Source organism: Aedes albopictus, chromosome 3 (assembly GCF_035046485.1).
Source record: "Aedes albopictus strain Foshan chromosome 3, AalbF5, whole genome shotgun sequence".
NCBI classification, from domain to species: Eukaryota; Metazoa; Arthropoda; class Insecta; order Diptera; family Culicidae; genus Aedes; species Aedes albopictus.
In genome coordinates this window covers 298,311,402-298,336,582 of record NC_085138.1, presented here as the reverse complement: position 1 = coordinate 298,336,582, position 25,181 = coordinate 298,311,402, and the positions used below count along the sequence as shown (strand labels likewise).

Here is a 25,181-nt window from a genome sequence, read left to right as displayed (position 1 = left end):
ACTATAAAACCGTTTCGATTATGGTTAGTAATAATCGATTATTCACGAGTTGAAAAGTATACAACCAACTCAGCTTTTGTTTTGTCAGCAACAGTCACCAACGTCCATGACATTATCTGTTACCATCACCTTCTTTGTGGCTTTTAACGAAAATAAATTTCATGACAGAATAATCGGTTGTACCCAGGGCCAGATTTACAATTGTGGGGGCACTTTATATAGAAGATATGTTTTTTTTTTCAAATAACATGAGAAAAAACCCAAAAAAAATCTATTTTCTAATATGTTAATAAAGTTATTAATGTCGTTAGGAAAGAACTTGAATCTAGGTCACTATGAATAATGTTGACATCCACTAAATTTACTCTTTTCAGAATGATTTGTGGCGTAGAAATGTATATAAAGTATATAAAGTAAAAAAAAATGCTTTCCACAAGTGTATTCGCAGTATTAGATTACAGATTCCAGATTCCAGTAGAAATTCATGTCAAATTTTATAGAGAAACTGAAAGAAGAATTTATAGCTGAAAATTTCAAAAATATCTAGCAAAGTTTGTTGCACAAGGTGATCCCTGCTGCAATCTCTGAAGTAGTTCACTATGAAGAAAGTATACTTAACAAAAACTTGCAAACTTGCTCTAACGCGACTTCTAGGGGCGGTTCTGGCTACCACAAAAAAAAATATCCACACAACTCTAAAATCAAAGAAGAATTTAAAGTGAAAAATTATGAAGAAGTTTTAGATGTATTTTCTCCATGAAAGGTTCCTGACGGAATTTCAGACTTAATTTCTAATAGAGTTTCTTGTAAAATTTCATGAAAACATTCAGTGGAAAACCCGGATAAATGTTTAACCAATTTCTCTACAAATCTATTATTCTCCAGGAATCTATAGATTTAATCTATCTTAATTTCATGCTGAATTTCATCTAAAAAAAATGTTTCAACAGTTTTGATGTTCTCCGGTCTGAATAAGTCGGGAACTGTCTAGGTAAAATCAAAATCAAGAATTTTGAAAACATCTCTGAATTTCGAAAAAAAAATCCTTCAATTCTTTCAAAAACTCTATAAAAAATTCTTCAAAAAATTAAAAAAAAACTTTAAACAGAATAAAAAACAAACAAATTGAGCAAGAAAATATCATACTCTGAAATTTATAGAGTTTTGGAGGTCCTCTAGAACTCAGTCGAAGACTTCACGATTTTCGGTAATTTTTCATTAGCAATTGTACAAATAAAATAAATAAAAATAAGTTTTGTAGGCAAAATTCGAAACTTTTAAAAAGCTGAACAAATAGATGCAGTTTTTCTCAAAAAATATGTGTTGTTTGTGTATGTTGTGACATACAGTGTATCAAACAACTATCCGTACAGCGATTTTTTCGTCATATTTTTATTGTTTTCAAATGATTACAACTTTTTTATACGTGGATCAAATTCGCTGACATTTTTACTGTAAGTTACCTATATATTGAAGGTGATTTGCTGAAATTTTGAGTAAAACCAAATAAAATCTCAAAAAGTTATAGAACTTTTAGTAAAACTGTTAAGATTTTTGAACATTTTTGCAAAACATTAAATTCCAATGTGTACTGGATCAAACATTTTCATTTTTTTGTGATAAGGCTTATGCATAAGGCTCTCATATGGAACTTCGTTCGGGGTTCTATATTCTTCACAAAAAATATGAAATTCTTTATATGTTCAAAGTATTATTTGGAAATTTATCATGTTTTGATCAAGTGTTTTCAACTTCTTAATACTCTTTAAGGCTTTTTACGGCATTATCAGCATCGGCAGCCATGTTGGATATGTGGCTCGAAATTTTAAAGTACCATCCTATATGCTCACTCGCAGTGATTGCGATGTTACTTTTTCAGCTGCGTTGCTGCAGAATTGACAATTTTTTATCACTTCAAAAACGCGAGGCAAACAATCATTGAAAAGCAAAAAGTCAATGATTCGTTTGAAAACTTAGTGATGCATCATGACACCTTATTTGTAATATTTTTGTACAGGACCCACTAAATTTCATTTATAGAATAGGTCCTTTGTATTTTTAGTTCAATTAATGCGCTTTTTAAACAAGAATACGTATGGCGTATTATATGTGGATTATGAGTAATTTATGAAAATCTTTGTAGTAGGTTATTTTTTAGCCAAACAAGATGCATATAGTTTAATAGCAGTCAAAATTTCAGATTCAGGTATGAAAAAGTTATTACATTTGAATGAAAAATGATTTTGACGTAAAAATGGTTGTACGACAATTAATTGATGTACATCTTGCCAGTAGACAGTATTTTGAAGTTCTTATGACAAAAATCAAATCAAGAGAAGATTCTTGTACTACTTTTTTCTTGCATTATTTTTTTTTTCTTGTGGTGAAATTTTGTGGGGACTCCTGATATGTGATGGCCGGGTGAAACCAATGCTCAAACATATTGTTTGACACGATTGAATTTTCATTAATGTTTAATCTTTAGTTTATTTCTCGTCAATTATTTGACCTTGTGTACTTGTGGCCCTACTCTTCATCCCAGCTGGTAACAGCAGGTAACAGCTAATGACAAGAACTCGAAAATTTTTGTTGGTGATAAAACAAAAGCTGAATTTATTGTGTACTTTTCAACTCGTAAATAATCGATTATTACAAATTTAAATTGAAACAGTTTAATAGTAGATCTTTAACAGCATTTCAGTGTTTACTGGCTCGAAATTACTCCTCGAAAATCGCAATACAAGGCTTAGGAATATCTAAACTCGTGAAGCTTGATCTTAATCCTATTCTGTTTAAGTTGGGACAAACACATGTCGCATTGGGCAGATTGTCGCATCAAATTCAGATTGCGACAATGTCATTATTGTTGCGCGATGGTTGAAATTTGATTCAGTGCTCTCAGTATATTTTTTTTTCTAAAAGTCCTTTGAATATCCACAAGCATATTGCAAAACAAATAACATGAAAAACATTTTCATATAGAGGCTCAAACAGAGCAAAATTTAATTTGCATTTCCATTCTCATTTCCGCGATCTGTGTGTTGAGCTGGAAATGCTCCTAAGCAGAATACCGAGAATAAGTCAAAAACAGTGCTGTCATGGTAAAATCGGAACTGGTTGCTCAAGGTTTCTAAATTTCAGACCTTTTTATCTGATTCTTCAATAATACATCCTGCAATTCTCTTAGGTACTCCTTCAGATTTATTGTTTGGCATCTGTTTGGCAACGATTTATCTGTTTGGCAATAAATTCTTATAGAAATACTTACTGCAGGTTTTTCGCTTCTTTCAAACAATTGAATTCCTTCAGACATATCTGCAGTGGTTACTTCAAGAATTCCTCCAATATTTTTATTTTTATTTTTTTTTTTCTAAAATTTTAGCAGTGCTTCCTTCAGAAAATTATTCAAGTATTACTTCACTAACGGTTTCTGGGATTTTTGTCCATTAATCCGATCAGGAATTGCACAAGAAATTATTCTATGAATTTCTCCAGATGTGTCCCTAGGAGTTCTCCGAGGGATTTTTTCAAGTAATCCTCCAGAATTTTATTCAGGGATTGTTCAAGAATTTCCTGCTATCGTGTGAAGAATTAGCCTAAGTTGAAATTCACAAAAAAAAAGAAATTCTTGCTGAATGCTTTTTGGGAATCGTTCAGAAATTAAGCTTCGGTTTGCTTCGGAATTTCCTGAAGGATGTCTGTTAGAGATCTCATCAAGATTTTTTTTTTCACTTCTTCATAAATTCCATCCTAAAATTGATATGGATTTTTTTCCCGAAATTTCTTCCACCAAAAAGTTCCACCAAAAGTTTCTCATGCATGACATTCTTCAAGGAATTCCTCCGAAGGTTCATCTAGGAATCTCTCGAATATTTAGGAGCCATGCCAGAGATTTCTTTTAAAAAATATGCTGGAACTCCTTCTGATTTTTTTGTTTTGTGGATTCCTTCGCTGGAGACATTCTTGGAAAAACCCCTAGAGGAATGTCTGAAGAAACTCCTGGATCAATACCTAGAGAAACTCCTTGGGAAATCCTTTATGGAATTTGTAAAAGAATTCATCAGGAAATAATAAAAATCCTACGGAAGTACTCTAATATTGGTACTGGAGAATTTTACTTATGGAGTGGATATATTTTTCGAATGAATGTTTTTGACAAATCTCTTTGAAAATTCTTTAAAAAAAATCCTAGGACTATATTTAGAAACTTTCCTCAATTAATTTATTAAAGAATTCATGCAGGAAGTCCTGAAAAAATAATACATATAACAAACAATCTCTGCATGATTTTTTGCAGGTATCTCTGGAGAAATTCATGCCGGAATTACTTGAAATTATTAATAAAAAAAAAGTTAAGAAAAATACCGGCAGGATTATCTGGATATATCCATAAAGACATTTCTGGAGACATTTATGTGGGAACTTTCTTTGGATTCCGTCGATGAGTTCCTGAAGAAATCTGCGAATGATTTTTGCAGTGGATTTAAAAAAAAATCGGAATGATTTTTTTAAAGAATATTAGACAGAGTTCCTTAAGTAATCCCTAGCAAAGGTATTTTGGAGAGCTATTGATAGCCAATCCAATAATGATAGGGACTTGGAGGACCAGAGAAAACGAGATTCGATTTTCGGATCGGTTAACACATCGGATGTGATCTGATTGATGGTCAACTAATAACTAAAATATATTTACAACAGTAACAGTTCAGGTCAATTCAACAAGTGTTGTGATAAGGCAAATAACGATGATCATCAGTGTGAGAACACGAAGTTCTGGCTATATGAGTAGTAGATCGCCAGCACGATGGTCGAGACCACAACAGTATAAAAGGAATCCTCAAAATACTTTCTAAAGAAAGAAATTTCTAAACTTTTAAGGGAATGTCTAAACAAACCCTGGAAAAATGTTTTAAAGAACCCCTGGCAAATTTATGGCGAAACGCCGGAAAAATTTCTTACTGAATGTGGAAGATTTGATGAACGAATTCATTGAGTAATTTCTGATGAAAACCATTGGGCAATTTTTAAGAGAATCTGAAGAAGATTTTCTAAAGAAATTCTTAGAGAAACTTTCAAAGGAACACCTGAAAGAATTTATAAAGGTTTTTTTGGAGAACATTATTATTGAATTCCTGGAGAATTATTTATGGAACTCGTGCAAGAAATTCTTAAGCAAACTTTGTAGACGTTTCTGAAGAAATTTCCGAAATAATACATTTAGGAATTTATCAGGAGACTTATGCAGAATTGAGCAATTTCGGAAAGAATTCGTGGAAGAGTTTATGAAGGAGTTCTTGATTAAATGTCTGGGGAAATTCAAGAGAAGTCCCTGGAAGAATGTTCAAAGAACTTCTCAAATAAATCTCTGGAAGATTTTTTTTAAGATTTTTTGAAAGATTTTCTGAAGCAATCGCAGGAAGAATGTGAGAACAAATCTTGAATGCTTTCTAATTGAATCCTTCGAGAAATTTCTTAAGGAATCCCCAAAGCATTTCTGAAGAAGTGCATAAACGAACTTATGAAGTATTCCATAGCAGATTTTCTAAATTAATCATTTTAAAAATGTTGTGGAATTTTTGAAGAAAACCTTTAGGAAAATATACAAAAATTCACAAATTCCTCCCGAAACTCCCTCCAGCATTCTTCCTAGGATAACTTCAAGAACTTCTCCTCGGATTTTTCCGAATCTTTTTTAAGTTTTTTTTTACAATTCTTCAAGAAATACCTACCGGGGATTCTCTAGATATTCCTTCCAGGAATCCTCGAGGGATTTATCTGTTATTTCTCCCGGGATTCCTTAAGGAGGTCCCAGGGATTCCTCCTGAGATTTCTTCCACGATCTCTTCAAGGATTTCTCTACCCATCTAATATGACATGGATTCGTCTACCCTCTATGTCCGATCAGGTTTCCTCCGAAGATTCATCTCATGATTCTTCTCGTAACTCCTCCAGAATTTCATTCTACAGACACACATTTGCTCCCTATAAACTTCCATTTGACCTTCTTTATCTTTTGTCCCTACTACAAAATCTTTTATAAACCTTTTTATCTATAAGAATCCTATAAATACAGAAGCTGCTTACCAGTTCGGATGATCAGAATCGCCGATATAGCTTCCGGCATGCATCCTCCCATCGCTAGGAATGTAAGACCCATCACTGAGTCCGGAATTCCAAGAGTGTACCCGATAATCGACATCATCCAGAACGTGAGGAAGGACGTCAATCCGATGAAAATGATGCACATAATAAACGTCAGCGGGTACCAGCGGCGCATATAAATCGGGTTGGGAATTGTGAATGTCAGCACAAAACGAATCGCCCAACTGTAAAACCACCAAACGGTGCGCAGTTTCGTTTCCCGGGAGATTTTCCACAGCGTCATGGGTGGATATTCCTCCGTGTCCGGCAGAACGTGACGTGATGGAACTAAAATGTACAATTCATTTGGTTTCGGGACTAGGTTTTTGCTGAAAGGGACCAAGTCGTCTTACTCTGCAACTCGCCCACCTTCATTGGCTTCTCAGCCATCTGGTCGGACAAAATCGACGCCGTAGAAAGCCGCACCTTTTCCAGCGCACTATGCCGATTTGCATTGGCCGCTGCTGCTGCCGCTGCTGCTGATGCATTTGCCGCTTCGGCCTGTTCCGTTGCTTCCATATCCCTTATTACTCGTGCACAGAGGTTCCACTTCACCTCGATATACTTCTTGGCCACCTTCATGATGTGCTTGTTTTGGAACATTACTACGAAGTAGGTGAAAAACAAGATCACAAATACCATCGCCTCATACCAGTAGATTCGTCCGTCCCAAGCGAACCCAGCTAGAACGCTTATGTGGAACGCAAACATGATGCAGTCTCTGGTAATTGGCCACCAATCCAGTTGCACCGGCTGAGGGGTTAGAAAATGTTTGATAAAAGTACCTTAATGGAAATATCCAGGATTGCCACACTTACTTTCTTGCAAGCCAAGCCTGCCAGACAAGCCACGCCCAGCGTGTTGAACAGAAGCGAGCCCATGATGGTGCCGATGCCCATGTCCGATTCCGCGATGAACGTACTGATCGTGTTGGTGAAAAACTCCGGGATCGTTCCGGCAATAGCCATAAAGGTTGCCGCCGCAACATCCTAAATCCCGAAAATCGAGAACGAAAGATAAAAGAAAATTACAAATTCAGTAAAAGGTTGTCATTGACACTGAATGTTAGTGTGATTAAAGATAGCCCACCAAGGCGGGATAACAAAAGCCAATCTCGGTAATTGGACATAATTGTCTCCCGCCAAAACGTGTTTGCATATTTTACTGCGGTAACGAGTCATGATTGTTGAGTGCAGAAGTAAGACAAGCAGCTTGTTTTCTACGTGATAAGAGAAACGACGGTTGACGCCGCCACGAGGAAGCACCAATAGGCACTCGATGCCGCGACAAATGCCTGTCGTGATGATCTTGTGTAATAATAGCTGAACGCAATCAGTGCGCGCGGTACTTAAGCTCTCATGACGTTATCGAATGAAATATCTAGGTGTAGGACTCTTTTCAACGAAAGTGGCTTCAAACCTACGCAGCAGATAAGGCTAAACGTTTGGAATCTGCGTCCTAATCCAGTTAAAAATAAAGGATTAGGCTATGACAAAGCTTTTGGACAAGTGCCCAAATGGTCTGTATGCATCGAGCGACTAGAAGAATGTCAAGTCAGCAATATTCTTGATATCTCAACCACCGTTTAAGGCGTTAGTATCATAACGTACACCCATGCAAGACAGAATCAACGTTATCAGTTCAGGAAGATGGATTAAGTTATGTGGATTACTAATAGGTAGTGCGAAACAAAGAGACATAACAATCGGGCTTGCAACGATTCAACAACTTGTGGGTTCGACCTTGGTCACTTACCTTCACTACCGACACCTGAAAGGGGGAAAGTTGGAACTGATCAAGGACAATGTTGTCAGAATCAACTGAATGACGCTAAAAGTTGGGTGATTCTGACTGTTTGTATGTTGTATCTAGGCGGAAGCATTAAGATATATTTTTATTCAAATACATAAAGTACATTTGAATTTTTTCCATCATACTTGATTACACAGCGTAACAAAAGTTTACTTTTTGTCTGCCTCAAGAGCAAACTTATGTGTCACCGAAGGATTTTGGGCCGCTGAATCCGAATCCGGGCTCAGATTTGCTCTAACACGTCACAATTTTGAGCTATACTTCAATTTATAGGGCAAAATATGCGATTTTGGGCTTTTTTGACTGCAAACCATTAAGCAAGGAAAATTTTTTTTTAAGCAATGAAAAGGTTAATTGGTCAATTAACATCTAAATCAACAACTCATGAAAAATATGTCATTTTACCAAATCGAATTTGATAGTTTTAAGTGATTTATGTTAGGTACGATATTTCCAATACAAGTCACCCTCCAAAAGTTGCATGCTAGTTTTCATACTAACATAAAATGCTTAAATCGGTCAAATCTGATTAGGTAAAACGAAATATTTTGCATGAGTCGTTAATTTAGATGTTAATTGACCAATTAACCTTTAGATTGCTTAAAAAAATATTTCCAAGCTTAATGGCTTGCAATCAAAAAAGCCCAAAATCGCATATTTTGCCCAATAAATTAAGGTATAGCTCAAAATTGTGACGTGTTGGAGCAAATCTGAGCCCGGATTCGGATTCTGCGGCCAAGTTTGCTCTTGAGACAAAAAAATGTTGCGCTGTGTTATTACCTTTTTTGTTGATTGAATGTTTCCAACAAGCAGAACACTATATAAGTGATTCATCCTATTAATATAAAAATCACAGATAAACCATCGCATAAAGCGACAGACGTCACCACCGTTGCATTATACAAAAATCCCATAATATGATTAACATGTTGGTATGGCATATGGGGGCGGAATACAATACGATTGATTCAATCAAAGGCGATATTCTGCTTAGAGAATTCGAAAAGCTGGCCTAAGATAGTACGTATACTCGTTTATGTATGAATCATGATGTTTAATGTGATGACTGTTGTCTAACGTGTGCGCTTAATGTTGAAGAAGTGGTCATTGATATCATAGTCATCCATGTAGATTTCTGTCGTTCAAAACTAAAAAAATTGCAGTGAAATTTTATTCACTGCAGGGTCCTGCAGGAAATAATGTGAAACTACTTTTTTCATTTCAATTCTTATTTTCATCCATTTGACGTTAACCAATGCATGTTTAGTTAGACGTCCCATTATTTCTAGCAGGCTATTCTTTCATAGGTTATGTCAAGTATTTTTAAATTTGTCAATAACCTCCATAAGCCAACAGCTGAAGTTAGAGATGAACCTCATTTTCAAACCATTGAAAATCAAATTTTATCAAAAATTGCATAAATGTTTATTTTTTCTTATTTTCTTTATTTATGAGTTCGTTTCACCTATAATGTAAAACTACATCTATGTTTTACCATATTTATGATTAGTACTGAGAAACTGTTCTTCGATATGAAATCAAGTTTCTTACATTTTATATTAGGTATGATCATCGGCCACGCACTAAATTAATACTCATTCCATCGGTATACATTGCCACAAGTTTAAAATGAGTTAACCCTTTGGAGCCGAAGGGGTCATATATGACCCCAACATAGAAACGGCTGTATAAATACACCCAATCGATAAAACAGAATATTTACTGTCTTCGTGAAAGTTGCTGCAAATGGAGTCTTCTATTAGGGAAAAATGGCCATATTTTTATTTGGGGCTTCATTGACGACCTAGAACATCCTGATCACCATGAAATTTGAAAAAAAAACGATATAATTGTCATACCAGTTGATCTCAAAGCTGAACTTGGATCTTGGTTACGTTAATATGTATTCATTAAATCTTTGCCAAGAATATCAATAGGTGTTTTATATTCTGGGATGTTCCAGGTATTCCAAACTGTCCTGGAAATCTACAAGAAAATTTTTATGTATTTTCGCCACAAATCTACTTGAATAATTTTATGTATTTTCGCCTCAAATAAGACCATTGCATAATCAACTGGGATCCGTGATGCTGTTGACATCTACAATGTCATTTATAGACACTATAGGGATATTTGGATGACCTAGGATATCCAGAAAAAATAGTCTGCATAATATTCTACCTTTTTTATGCTACCGTTACAACCGTAGACTTTGGAGTGTTATCCCAAGAACGGTTTGGTTGGCCTAGGATATCCCAGCAGATCTGATACTGTTTACTGAATTTGCAGAAGATTTACTGGACATGATAGATTACAAATAGTAGCTTTATATAATGAAAGAAGTTACCGTTACACCCGTAGACTTTAGGATCTGAACTCAAGAACAGTTTGGATGACCTAGGATATCTCGACTGATCTGATACTGTCTATTACCTTTCAGAAGGCACACTGGGCATGATGGATTACAAATCGTAGTTTTGTATACTGAAAGAAGTTACCGTTACACCCACAGACTTTGGGATCTATACTCAAGAATAGTTTGGATGACCTAAGATATCCCGAACGATCTGATACTGTCTATTGAACTTTCAGAAGATTTACTGGACATGAAAGATTACAAATCGTAACATTACCGAGTCGTGGCTCATGGATTTCGAAAAAAATATTCATTAGACTTATCATTTATACACTTTTTATTGTACAATTATTCGAACGATAATGCACTAAGTTTTATTTATTGCTTCATTTGATTAAGTATCTTCATAAATTACAATGCACTACTTCACGCGACGCGTACACGAACTGTAATCTGGTACTGTCTATTGAGCTTTCAGAAGACTTTTTTTTCCTCCCCTGTTGTGGAAATTAAGCCACTGCGTCCAATAAACTAAGCCTTTGTGGCATAAGACTTACTGGGCATGATAGATTACAAATAGGGCATCGTACACAAATTACGTAACGCTATAGGGGAAGGGGGGAGTCTAGCTTAGCGTTACGAGCAGTGAAGAGAATTGTCAGACAAAAGAGGCACAAAACAAGCAACAAAGAAGGTGCGACGATTAGTCTTTATCCCTACTGGAGACAGATAATGACATGATCTCGAATTTTTTTGTTGCAGACAAAACGGAAGCTGAATTTGTTGCGTACTTTTCAACTCGTGAATAATCAATTATTACTAACCCAAAGTCGAAACTGTTTGATGATAGAGCTTCACCAGAGTTTCAGTGTTTACCGACTCGAAGTTATCGTTAGAAAATCGCAATGCAAGGCTTAAAAATCTCTAAACTCGTGGTGTACGATGTTAATCCCATTATTTTCAAGTTGGGGCAAACTTATGTCGCATGGGTTGTTTTGTCGCAACAAATACAGGTTGCGACATTGTCATTATTGTTGCGCGATGGTTGAATTTTGATTCACTGGCTACGAGCTATACAAAATATTTTTGTTTTTTATACAAAAAGCGTTACAAGGGGGAGAGAGGAGTCTGAAATTGCCGATTTTAGCGTTACGTAATTTGTGTACCATGCCTAGTAGCTTTGTATAATTAAAGAACTTCCCCTCACACCCGTAGACTTTGGGATCTATACTCAAGAACAGTTTGGATGACCTAGGATATCCCGACTGATCTTATACTGTCTATTGAACTTTCAGAAAACTTACTGGACATGATAGATTACAAATCGTAACTTTGTATACTAAAAATAGTTACCGTTACACCCGTAGACTTTAGAATCTAAACTTAATAACAGTTTGGATGACCTAGGATATCTCGACTAATTTGATCTGTCTATTACCTTTCAGAAAACTCACTGGACATAATAGATTACAAATCGCAGTTTTGTATACTGAAAGAAGTTACCGTTACACCCACAGACTTTGGGATCTATACTCAAGAACAGTTTGGATGACCTTGGATATCCCGAATAATCTGATACTGTACTGTGCTGTATCTGATACTGTGATTATTGAACTTTCAGAACATTCACTGGAGGTGATATACTACAAATCGTAACTTTGTATACTGAAAGAAGATACCGTTATACCTGTAGACTTTCGAATCTATACTCAAGAATGGTTCGGAAAACCTAGGATATCCAGAAAAAAATATTCTGCCTAATATTCTATCTTTTTTATGCTACTAAACACCAAAACAACAGAGAAACGTAGAAAAAATACCATAATAACGCTTGAAAAAAATCCGGCTTCAAAGGGTTAAGTTCATGTTTATTTTGTATTACTTGAATACAGGCTTTGGCTAGTACACAGTCATAAAAATTAGTCTTATGTTAACCCTAAAAGGGATTCCTGGGGTCCATTGTACCCCAGGCGCCTTTCAGAGCTCGTCTTTGATGGAACACACTCAGCGAGGTGACGAAACTGAGGCCATGAAGGTATCCCTTTTAGGGTTAAACAAATAAACCCCTGGGGCAGTGCCTTGGCATGGTTACGCCCGGAAGAAGCAGCTCACATCAGCGTCTGATGTCTATGTTAGGGCCGACTGATCGACGGGCGCGTGCCAGGGAAGGACTCCAAGCTCAACTGTTAACTATGGTCCTCCGGAAAGTAGGGGTTAATGTCCGGCCCTGAGAGCCAGGCGTAAAACGGAATTGCAACGGAAAACCAGCCACAGAAAATTACGAACCGAGACCAAAGGCAACGACCCCAGTGGGCAAGAAGGGCTTGCGATTGGAAACTCGATACGTGAAACTCCCGACCCGATCTCTCAACTTCAATGGGATCACCAGCATACTCGCCGGTCTACTGAAGGACCGCAGGTTCGGCATCGTAGCGCTGCAGGAGGTGTGTTAAACAAGATCCATGGTGCGAACGTTTACAAGTAATCATACCATCTACCAGACCTGAGATGGGCGACGGGCGATATGCAGGAGCGCGTGATCGGTTGCTGCCCGATCAATGAAAGAATGTGCAAGTTGAGGGTCACGGTTCGGTTCTATTGCTTCAGTATAATCCACGTGCATAGCCCACACTCCGGAAGCAATTCCCAAGCCATGACGTTCAGATCCTGTGGGAGACCTGAACGCTAAATTTGGCCAGGAGGCAGAGTTTAGACCGACAGTTGAGAAGTTCGGCGTTTACCAGCCGACGAACGAGAACGGCCTACCATTGAGTGTTTTTTGCCGCCTTTAAGAACAATGCCATACGTAGCACCTAGTTCCAGAACAACCTCCTTCATCGTTACTCCTGGAGATCACCACAGCAGACGAAATCCCAAATCGACTACGTCCTGATTGACGGATGGCACTTCTCCGACATTATCGACCCTACCGTTGCGCTAATATCGACTCTAATCGCTTTTTGCGGCCTTAAAAAACATTACAGTCAGGTTTTGTTTTACGCGGGGGATACATTTTCATTTATTTAGTTAACATCAAATTCATGATAATACTGAATCAACAATTTGCCGCCATAATACTCGATTTGCAGCTGCAGCTCTCCAACGTCGGTCACGTCCAACACTCGCCAGATCACGCTCCACGCGAGGGATACGTGCTACATAAAAAACTCTGTTCAAAATTTAAAAAAAAACGCGTAAAAAAAGTCTCACCATTTCTCGACGAATCATGCAAAAATAAGACGATGATTTTTTTTTTTTGTATGGAGTTTTTATTTACGCGGCCGCGTCAATGAAAACCGCGTAAAAAAGACCTGACTGTAGTTTACTTCATGAGTTTTTCATTTTTTTTTTCGTGCCCTTACACGTATTCCAGAAATTCCTTCAGAAATCTCTTCAAATAAAATAAATATTTCGGTGATTTCAGAATTTCGTTACGGGACTTCTTCAGAAACGTTTTCCACACAAATTCCTTTTGAAATCTCTCTCTGCGCTTTTTAAGTATTCAGGAAGTACTGAATACGTTCACAAAATGAGAGATTCAATCTGACGCGTCAGGGAAGAGTTCACCTTCCTGATCACGCATCTGCTCGGAGTTTCTTCTAAAAATTTCTGCTGGCTTTTCTTTTGTAATTCTTTGGAAAGATATTTTCATCTGCATAAACTTCTTCAAAATTTCAGTGATTTCTTCAGCAATTTCAGCAAGGGATTATTTGAAAAGTCCTTTCAAGTAGTTTTTCAGAAATTCTTCCTAAAATTTCTGTGCTAATTCTGCACTGATTGCTTCGGAAATTCTTCCCAGGGTTTCTACACGAATTCCTCTAGTGATTTCTGAAGAAATACTTACAATGACTTGTTAAGGAATTGGTCTAGTGGCTCCATCAGAAACATTTGCTGGGATCCCAGCAGAATTTATTCAGATATTCCTCCAGGGATTTTCCAGAAATTCTTCCAGAAAATCAACCATTCCATAGAAAAACGATAATGTGCAACTCCGATTGTTGTGAATCCCCTGGGAAATCCCTGCAGGATTGTTTAAAGAAATCGCTTAATAACTCCAGCGGATACCTTCGGAAATTTCTAGGAGAAATTTTTGAAAATACCTTGAAGCAATTTCTAGAGTTATTCGTGACCAATTCCAGATTGAATGCCTAGGATCTAGGGGAATACCTTAAGATATCCCTCTTATTTTCTGGCAAAAGTCATAAGAGATTTAAAAAAAACAGCAAGGAAAAATGCTTGAGAAACCTGTGGACAGGGATGGGAACACTCACTTGGAAAGAGTTACACTCACTTGCTATTTTCTCATCTCAGAAGCATGCTATCAAAAAACAGTGTATGGAGCACTTTTACCTTGTGGTATTATCTCAAACTTTTCCGAACAAAGTAAGGGGGAAAATTCGGAAGGAATCTTTTTTAATTTAACTGCAGAAATCGTAGACAAAACTACAATTCAATAAATTTCTGTGGAATTCCTGGAGACTTTTTCTTAAGGAAATCCAGCAGACACATTTAAATAGTTCTGAAGGATTCTATACAGAACCACTAAAGGCATTAAAAATGATTTTTTGAAGAGTATTTGGAGTAATACTGGAGAACTGGAAGAACTTCCAAAAGATTCGCTTGAGAATTTTCTAGAAGAAGTCCCACATAAATGCCAGAAAAAATACCCGAATACATGGAGTAATACCTGATGCAACCTCTGAAGAAAATTGTGCAAAAAATTCTGAAAATATGTCTGAAAGCAAATTTTATTACTAAAGGAAACCCCTAAAGGCATTTCTGAAAGAATCTGTGAATCTTTGTGCACCTGGAATTGCTACTTTTAAAAAAACTTTTAAGTGAATTCCTGGAGAAACTCCTACAAGAATTTCTTGAGAAATTTTCTGGAAGAATTCGTTCAGCAATGTTTGAAGAAATAATAATTCGAAATAATACAAGCATGTAACCATGGACCAGTTTCAGGATGTATCTTTTGAGAAATTTCTTGAGAAATTCCTGAAGAAATGCCGAAGATAAATCCTGTGGAAATTTTTAAAACAATTTCTGGAGAAATCGATGAAGATGTTTTCAAAGAAATGTGTTGACAGGGATGCATTTGGAAGGTATACCAAGAGGAATCTCTAGAAAAATACTTTTGCTAAAATCATTCCAAGAAATCTTGCGTGAATCTTCTTTATGTAAACGTTTCAAAATTGTTTTGATTAATCCTCGAAGAACCTAGTCCAAAGGAACTTCTAGAGGTGTCGCTGAAAGTAATCCTGGAGAAAATTCCAGATTTTTTTAAAGAATACTTGGAAATTCAAAAAATGAATACTAGCGAGACTGTCCTTCCCGCGATAACACTAGTTTACAAAATAAAATGAAAGTCGTGAACTTCTGTCAATGACCAAAATTTTTGAAGCATAATTTAGCGCTGATTTCGAAACCGTGCTTCAAAAAATTTAAAGTAGAACAGTTTTTGAGTTTTAGCTCAATATAGAGTTTTACAACTTTTGAAAATATGGAATTTAATAAAATTCAAATATTTTGCGTTTTGTTCAACCAATTTTAAATCTTTTTCCATAAATTAAAAGCTGAATTTAATACCTTTCAGTCATCTGAATGCAGGTTTTGCGTCAGATTGCTGAAATTCAAGATATTGGTGAGTTTTGGGGACGATCTCCTTAAATTTTAGCAAAATTTTCAAAAATATTTGAAGAAATGATTTTTTTTTTTCAATAAGGAAAACACAATTTAAAAATTCTTTTTCAACGTTTATTGGACATATCATATGTAGGCGAGTTACAGTAAAAAATTCAGCTCAATCGGAGTATTGATTACTGAGAATGAGATGTGTGAAGTGAGCGACATTACTTAAAAATAGAACAAAAATCGATTTCAACCTTTTATGGAAAGTCGAAAAAAATTCCGCTCTATTGTAATTTTTTTTTCCTCCACGTTTTCGAACTCAGGGCATGATTCTACACCAAAAATGATCATAAGCTTACCGAGTTCAAAAATGCTGTAAACTAGTGTAATTAAACAGGAAAATCGCGAAACTATAATGCATGGAAGGGTTTTCTCGGAATGATTCTTAACTCAGGGCAATAAAGAAGTCATTTTCTTGAAGGCGTACAAGTAAAGGGGCGCTGAAATTTAGAAACCTTCAGTAACCAGCTCTAATTTTACCACGGCAGCACTGAACCGACAAAACGACTGATTCGATTTGATAAGCGTGGAGAGATATTGGAAGAAAAAACCTCAGCGATTGTAGCGATCAGAGTGAAACACGTATTAACTGTTTAACGGTTTATTACAGTATGACTCTGTTATTCCTACCGTCTGTCACTACTCCAATGTCAGTGCCTACTGTGATAATAATTGTTAAGTGTATTTTCCAAATGATCTTTATCAATGCCACCTGTATTTTCTAGAATTTTTTGAAAATCAACGGAACAAACAGTGTCTATTACCTTTTTTTCTGGTCCAATCTGCACACTCGTGAAAACTGGTTTTTCAAAAATCTTTATATGGCCATTTTCTATAATTGTACGTATTCCTGGCTTCATAATTACATCCCTCCCAATAATAATGTCATATGAGCTCATCACTGAATCAGGAACAACTAAAAAATTAACTATCAAAGATAAATTTTGAATTGAAACATTCGTCACGAAACATCCCACAATGTCAAGCCTGGTTCCTCCGATACCCTTGTAAGAAATTTTATCATCATATTCAATTATATTGTCTTTTTGCACTAAACTAAGGCGTATCAGACTAACCGGGCTGCCTGTGTCGAAAGAAAGCTGCTTCATATCGAGTGTTAGAATTTGTAAAGTGTATAGCTACCAGTCCATTCCTAGCTTTGTCGGTTATTTGGGGATTTACAGCTCCAATCTTCACTGTCTTCTCCATACGATCCTGTCTCCTGATCCGATCCTGATTGTGGGCGTCAAAACGTTTGCAGTTGTAAGCTTTCTTTTTGCGGCATTGGGCAGCAACATGACCAGGTGAATTACAGTTGTAGCACACAATGGTCTTGAACACTTCATGTAGTGGAAGGCGAATGGATGTAAAAGCTTGAAGAAGTGCACTGACCGTCGAAAATCTGGATAGTTTGGCGAAATTTTTCAAATTGTTGTCCGGGATTCCTTCAATAGTGTATTCTATCAACTCCATCTCTTCAAGGTTTAACGGCGCGGCAAGGATTCTTTTGTCAATGAAATATTCTTGAAATGATTCGTTACTTTTCCATTTTCGATGTTCAAGTTTCCTCCTTAATTCCAGAGATACCACTGTTTTTGCAAACGTTGTTTTCAAAAGCTTGAGAATTTCGGGCAAACTTAAGGTGAAACGGTTTTGGTACGACTGCATCCATTTCTGAGCGTTTCCTCGTAATTTTTTGAAAATCATTAACTTCATTATTTCTTGATTGATTTGAAAAATTTTTCCCGTGTATTCAATGCTGCTAATGAAATGCTCAACGTTTTCTTCTTCATATCCAGAAAAGCTCGGAATAAACTGCCACAGATCATCCAATTTCACGGAAAAAGTTGAATTTTGCATCTCCGTAGGAACTTCGGTTCCAACTCCAATAACTCGATCTCCAGACACATTTTCACAAAGATTCGTCCAGGTGCTTGATTGGGTGTTCATAACATCGGGTTGGGTTTCTCCAGCCAAAGAAGGAAGATTTCTTCCGAGATCCTTCAGCATTTCAAGATCCGACATGACCAATAAGGACTCAGGAACGTTTCAACAACTATTCGGGAACGACTATTGAAAAGCGTTTGGCTTTATCCCACTTCTGATATGTAGCGATCAGAGTGAAACACGTATTAACTGTTTAACGGTTTATTACAGTATGACTCTGTTATTCCTACCGTCTGTCACTACTCAAATGTCAGTGCCTACTGTGATAATAATTGTTAAGTGTATTAGTGTATTATTGTGAGATGTTCAATGACTTATGATAATTACTACAGCGATAGAGGTCATGGTGCAACACAGAACAAAGCAGCACGTGGAACGATATAAAAGAAAACGTAGAAATAGCAGGCCCACCCCATTAGGTCATTAGGAAACGACCGTCGGGACCAAGTCCTTTCCAACGCTAATTCAATACCGCAAGATCACACGGCGAGTTACGGGTTCCTAGCGGTGAACCAATTGTCACGGTTGAGGATCCCAGCTGGCCATTATTGACCAGACCGGTCGCTCACTCCGTCTACAACAACCCGCTCCAACAACGCTCTCGCTTGGTAACCCCGTCCGCTGTGTAGCTCCTTTCAACGCTCGTCACCGCCTGGGTGTTACGTCCTAGAGTTTGGGGTAGCTATGACACATTGTCGTGTAATTAAACTCCCAAGACTAGACAAGAACACGTTAAAACGTCGACTTTAATTACACTTAAAATAGTACATGATAGACGCGACTAGTTTACAGCACGACGGTTACAAAACTTCTTTGTGTATCGTTGCCTTCGGTGAGCGAACAGTGTAGGGAGAGACTGCTGATTTGCTCAGTAGTTCCCAACACTGGGAATGAGCAGCTTTCCCAGGGTCAAATCAATCAGTGTTACGATAGACGGTAACAACTTCAAGGTGGTGAAAGACTTCGCTCATCTACCTCGGATCCTTATTAAAGGCGCATCATCAGGGGAAGTCGGGCCTACCATGGACTCAACAAGAATTTGCGGTCGAAGAAGATTCACCCATGCACCAAACCGTCTCTCTTACAGGCACGAGACCTGGACTATTCTCGAAGAAGACATGCAAGCACTCGAAGTGCTCGAGCATCGGGTGCTTAGGACCATTTATGGCGATTTGCAGGAAAACGGTGTGTGGCTGCAAATGTTGAACCACGAGCTCGCTGCACTCTGGAGTCATCCATCAACTAGAAGGTGAATGATACGATGGGCTGGGTATGTTATGAGAAAACTGGACAACAGCTCCGCAAATCTAGGGCTCGCAAGGGATCCGGATAGTACCAGAAGACCTGAAGGGCAGCTTGCAACGTGGGCAAACCAGATGCAGTATGATCTGGCAAATGTGGGACGCGACCGAAGATGTGTGACTGCAGCCACGAACCATTAACTTTATTTTTTACACTGCTCAAGTACTGTTTGAAGGCAAAGAAGAAAAGATTGTTTGCTTATCGCTTTTGTAGAAAATATCAAATGATATTATCTCACTGAGTTATAGTATAAAGTCCCCAAATTAGAACCCGCAAATGAACCCACATCCTAAGCGCCTCTAATTATCGCTCATAGATCTATCCGATAATTGATTATCACACAATATTAGCCCCGTGCTGTTAAAATATCAACACATTATAAGAAGATAAAAATGTTGCTTATGGCTATTGCTCAACAGAACTAGCACTTATGTAAACCGCCACAAATCGCACCCAAATTGAGGTAGCTACGCACGCGCTCCATACGGAACCAGATAGGATTATTAATAAGAGACAGAGACCCCCTGCAGAAGCACTTCATATCAATACCAGACAAAACAATCTAAAGAAAAACTTGAAGCCCTGATAAGAAGTGCGTTTGAAGCAGTACTCTTTGACCTAACTACCGTAAACATACTCGACCATCGACGGGAACGCATTCTACTACACGTGTTATCATCATCGCTCGACGAGAAAGAAAGATAATCTTTCATTGTAAGACACACCTTTCACGTGTTATTGTACCTCCGGCTAGAAGATACCTACTCATTTTATCAGCTCCAATCACTCAAGCTACTGTTCGTTATCAGCTAAATCGGATAGACGCCAATGTATTCCAACTTCCACGTAAATTCTCACCCGAGTCAATCACTTTCTTATCCTTCATTTCCGAAGTGGATCCAAGTTCATTTTCACCAGTTATAAATCATATTACGCAGAACACAAATCACGCCATAAATCAAAACACGGTCAAATTGGCCACCGATAGGATATCAGTCTACAATACAGTCTACAATAATGATCGATCGCTTACCTGAGTCAATTTCAGATCTTCGCAAATGCATTCCACCGACGGCAAGAAGTATTCTCCCACGATATAGGCCAGCAGGGTGAAGAAATAGATGGCACCAATGAAATGCAGTATAATCGCTCCCTGCAGTCGTTGTTCCTCTAAAATCACGCCAATTTCAAACAACTTTTGTTAGACATTTTGACTGACGACGTTCGAAGAAGCTAACTGCCACTTACGCGTGAAAATGTCGTCCGGAAGTTCATCGATGGCAGACCCTTCGTCGCACAGTAGTTCCACCTTATGGCCGTCTTCGTGCACTACGTAGTTTATCCGCCGATACGGATACCAGTGCCATGTAATTTTCTCCAGCTCTATTCGTTCATCGAGCGTCAAATCGGGTGGCGTTTCTCCGGAAAAGATGTAGCTCTGAAGGTTCAGCGATCTACCGCCGGGAGGATTTTCCTGTGGTGTTGGGGCCTCCGGTATACTTTGGGAGTCATTTGAGATTATGGATACTGAAAAAGGAAATGAGAGGCGAAACATTGTTTTATTGAACGTTAGTCGGTAGTTTTCCATTTACATATATTTGCTTGAGAAAATATGAAAACTATCGTTTCTCTCTGTTTTCGATCATAAATCGCTTGCCACAACATTAGGCACACTGTTCGTATTATAGAGGTAAAATTTAATTTAACTTCTCATGTTGCGATATCCCATCGAATTCATATGGGATTTTTGAAGATAGAAACACTACCGCAAGAATAACAACACAGCAGAAAAAGCTTTTTAAAATAGGTTTTTGGGTAAATCTTAAGCACACACATGGTGCACAAATCACATAATTTAAGCATTTATGCATTTGGTAACATTTCAGTCGAAAAAGTGCTCAATTGCCATTACTGCAACAAAGGGAACGATTACCCTATTACTTAAATTGTATTTCCCATTCGAAACTGTAATTGGTGCAACGAAAATTGAATTTTTGTGTTGTGGGTAACAAATGGAGTACAGTGAATACTTTTACAATACAAACATTTCAATTTTGAACGAGAAGTTTTTTTTTGAAATTTTAAATGATTACTATTGTACCAATGTCAACTTTTTCAACCTTTCAAAAGCCTAGAGAGCATTCAGCAGGTTGCAGGGAAGCTTCAGGGGTTTCATCGGTGCTTCAGAAAGCCTTTGGAATGTTTCAAGACGTTTCAGAGATTTCAGCAGCTCACAGGAGCTTGTGAGGTATTTGGGTTGGGTACTTCTAACAGTAATGTGTCCCTTGCCGCGTTAATATAGGGCTCTGGCGCGGTCGACCTTCTTTCCCAGGCAACTAATGGGAATCAAAATTCAAATATAAGTATCGTAGGTAGTACAGCTTACAAGGGATGGGTTGGCTGAGTATACGCTGATGAGAATGGATACTGGAGAAGGAAGCAGTGAGTTTAGCGCAAGCTTAGAGAACGCCATTTCAAAATAAACCCCGCTGTGGAAGTGGCAACACAACAGCGAGACGTGAGCGTTAGCTTTGCGTCCTCAAAGAGCCAAAAAAAAACTCAAGCAGGTCATAGTAAAATTCCGGAAGTGAATGCAATCGGCAATGGAAGACCATGATGAGCTCATGGCAATAGTAGAGATGGTCGATAGTTTCAGATTTAACAGGACCGAAAGCGACCCGTACCCAAACAATTTTCAATTTCAAAACCAAACCAAAAGACTGATAAATACCTACTGGAAATTCAAGGACTCACGTGCATTCTTACTACATGAGCATGAGCATGAGCATAGATGACCGCACAATTCGTAGTTGCTACTCCGTGATTGACCAGAGCAATCGAAATTGCACAAGGAACCAATGAATAGGGCTTGGGACTAGCTTACTATTCTCAATGTACACAGTTCGAGAGCTCTCAACTTTAATAAGGTCAATAACGGCGCCGGCCACGTCCTTACGGTCATCGAGGATGGAAGGGAATGTTAGTAAGACAAACGTTGTTGAAAAGACCGCGAATCGCTGCATCTCCACGTTTGTCTCAGGAAGGATTTTTTTTTTGTTAGTAGGGTAAGGTACATTGTCAGTCCGGGAGTCACCTATGGTTGGTGATATGATTTGACAATGGATCAATATACACAAACCGCCGTTAACAACCGACCACTTTTCGACGCAAGAACTAGCCAAAAAGAAAATTCTATCGCGCGTCTCCACTCCACTAGGGAGCAGAAACCTTTAGTCTATTCCACACAGAAATACACTGAACGCGACTCACTTGTCGGCGCCCGGATTTTTTTCTCGACCGACAAACCCGAACTAACATTTTTCACTCTTTTGTGTAAATGCAAAAAATGAAAAAAAAATATTTATTATCAACTAAAAGTGTATTGGAAACTAGCGCCGAAGGGAAGCGAAACATTCGGAACCGATTCGAACCACGGCGCGCGCACACTCGTCCCGTCGTCGGAGCCCCGCAGAGAGAAGAGAGAAAAAAAAATCGCAAAAATCTAGCAAAGCGAGCGCGCGAAACATTGCTGCTGCCGAACTACCGCACACTACTGACTGTTTGGCGTCCCGTCGTCGGAGCCCCACAAAGTAAAAAAAATCACAAAAATCTAGCAAAGCGAGCGCACGAAACTTTGCTGCTGCCGAACTACCGCACACTACTGACTGCTTGGCGTCTCGTCGTCGGAGCCCCACAGAGAAAAAAAAAATCGCAAAAATCTAGCAAAGCGAGCGCGCGAAACTTTGCTGCTGCCGAACTACCGCACACTACTGACTGCTTGGCGTCCCGTCGTCGGAACCCCGCAGAGAGAGCAGAAAAAAAAAATCGCAAAAATCTAGCAAAGCGAGCGCGCGAAACTTTGCTGCTGCCGAACTACCGCACACTACTGACTGCTTGGCGTCCCGTCGTCGGAACCCCGCAGAGAGAGCATAAAAAAATCGCAAAAATCTAGCAAAGCGAGCGCGCGAAACTTTGCTGCTGCCGAACTACCGCACACTACTGACTGCTTGGCGTCCCGTCGTCGGAACCCCGCAGAGAAAAAAAATCGCAAAAATCTAGCAAAGCGAGCGCGCGAAACTTTGCTGCTGCCGAACTACCGCACACTACTGACTGCTTGGCGTCCCGTCGTCGGAGCTCCGCAGAGAGAGCAGAAAAAAAATCGCAAAAATCTAGCAAAGCGAGCGCGCGAAACTTTGCTGCTGCCGAACTACCGCACACTACTGACTGCTTGGCATCCCGTCGTCGGAGCTCCGCAGAGAGAAGAGAAAAAAAATCGCAAAAATCTAGCAAAGCGAGCGCGCGAAACATTGCTGCTGCCGAACTACCGCACACTACTGACTGCTTGGCGTCCCGTCGTCGGAACCCCGCAGAGAAAAAAAAATCGCAAAAATCTAGCAAAGCGAGCGCGCGAAACTTTGCTGCTGCCGAACTACCGCACACTACTGACTGCTTGGCATCCCGTCGTCGGAGCTCCGCAGAGAGAAGAGAAAAAAAATCGCAAAAATCTAGCAAAACGAGCGCGCGAAACTTTGCTGCTGCCGAACTACCGCACACTACTGACTGCTTGGCATCCCGTCGTCGGAACCCCGCAGAGAAAAAAAAATCGCAAAAATCTAGCAAAGCGAGCGCGCGAAACTTTGCTGCTGCCGAACTACCGCACACTACTCGACTCACGTGCATTCTTACTACAGAATACATTCTCTAATTTGACAGAGTTTTGCAACTCGCCTAAAGCCCCGTGTTCTTTGTTGTCCTGGGACTAAACTAGAAGCCAGACATAGAGTTCCGATGCATGATATTTATCCAGTTCTACTGTTTTGTTTTCTCATAAATCAAATCGATTGTGTTTGATTAAAGGGTGTCCACGATGAAATTGCCACTGTGGCGCTAGTGATAAAAAAGGTAGGCAGCGTAGGTTCTTTACATGTCAATCTGTTTTGTACTAGTATCTAACTACAGCCACATTTCGTTCGTTGGGCTACGTTTAGGTGAGCTACGTTTTAACTGGGCGCCTGTTAGGTGAGCTAGAGCCCAATCAAAACGAAGCCAAACTACACTTATTGACGTGACATACGATTTGTTTAGGTTGGTAACTGTGAATATCAATTGCTGAAAACTTAGCCCACCTAGTGAAAGTATTGCACTAACTGGACTAAAAGCTTAGTGCAACGAACGAAAGTTGACTGTATTGTAAATTGCTTTTAAAGTTTATCCTTGAAAAAAGTGAAATAAATCAGGCCGAAACGTCGGGCAATGCAAAATTTACTCGTTTGGATTCCCTAAACTGAGAAAACCAGAATCTCCATTGCATGCCATTTCGAGTCGAAAACTTCTAGCACAGAGAAACAGACGTAACACTCACATCAAATTGCATTAAAATCATCGTCACAAAAACGTATCGGCCCAATGCTAAACGTACTGTGTTTTGCCAAGCTATCACTAGGTGGCGGTTGTGAGCAAACGTCAAACAGGAGCAAAAACAATGCCAACGCCGCGAGTGGTCAATTGATCAACTACCGAAAATTGTAATCATCCGTTAAAAAGTTGATCGAAGGGAAGCGGGCGGAGTTTGACGTCTGTTTTTCTGTGCCCTTTTCACCAGTGCACCCATCTGCTCCCTTATTTTTTAATGAAAGTAAGACGGATGTTTTACAGGTTATAGTTCATGTTGATAAGCTACAAAATCTCTGCAAGTCACATGGGACAATAAAAGGGGGTGGAAGCTCAGGTAAAATATTATCTCCTGGGCGCCCATTAAAAACACCACCCCCGGCGAAGACTGGCGCTCGAGCCTAGCTATTTAGCACTGTAGTTGGAGGAAATGCCAATGCAGAACCCGTAGCTTCCGGGAAGGTAAGCCCAGCTCCCTGGGTTAGTGGGTTGGTGTCAGGCCCTGCGAGCCAGCCGTAAAAAAGACTAGCACCGGAAAATCAAC

At 38.7% G+C, this 25,181-nt stretch overlaps 1 protein-coding gene across 1 annotated transcript in view; it reads right to left on the bottom strand.

The window, feature by feature from the left end:
• The window catches only part of LOC109418646 (sodium/potassium/calcium exchanger 3), a 38,259-nt gene that overhangs the window by 2,404 nt on the left and 10,674 nt on the right, over positions 1 to 25,181 (bottom strand). The window contains exons 2-6 of the mRNA XM_029863702.2: positions 20,495 to 20,773; positions 20,280 to 20,416; positions 6,960 to 7,130; positions 6,495 to 6,894; positions 6,085 to 6,429 (exon numbers count right to left, since the gene is read on the bottom strand). Coding sequence (XP_029719562.1) covers positions 6,085 to 6,429; positions 6,495 to 6,894; positions 6,960 to 7,130; positions 20,280 to 20,416; positions 20,495 to 20,773 — 1,332 coding nt within the window. The remainder of the gene's footprint in view (positions 1 to 6,084; positions 6,430 to 6,494; positions 6,895 to 6,959; positions 7,131 to 20,279; positions 20,417 to 20,494; positions 20,774 to 25,181) is intronic.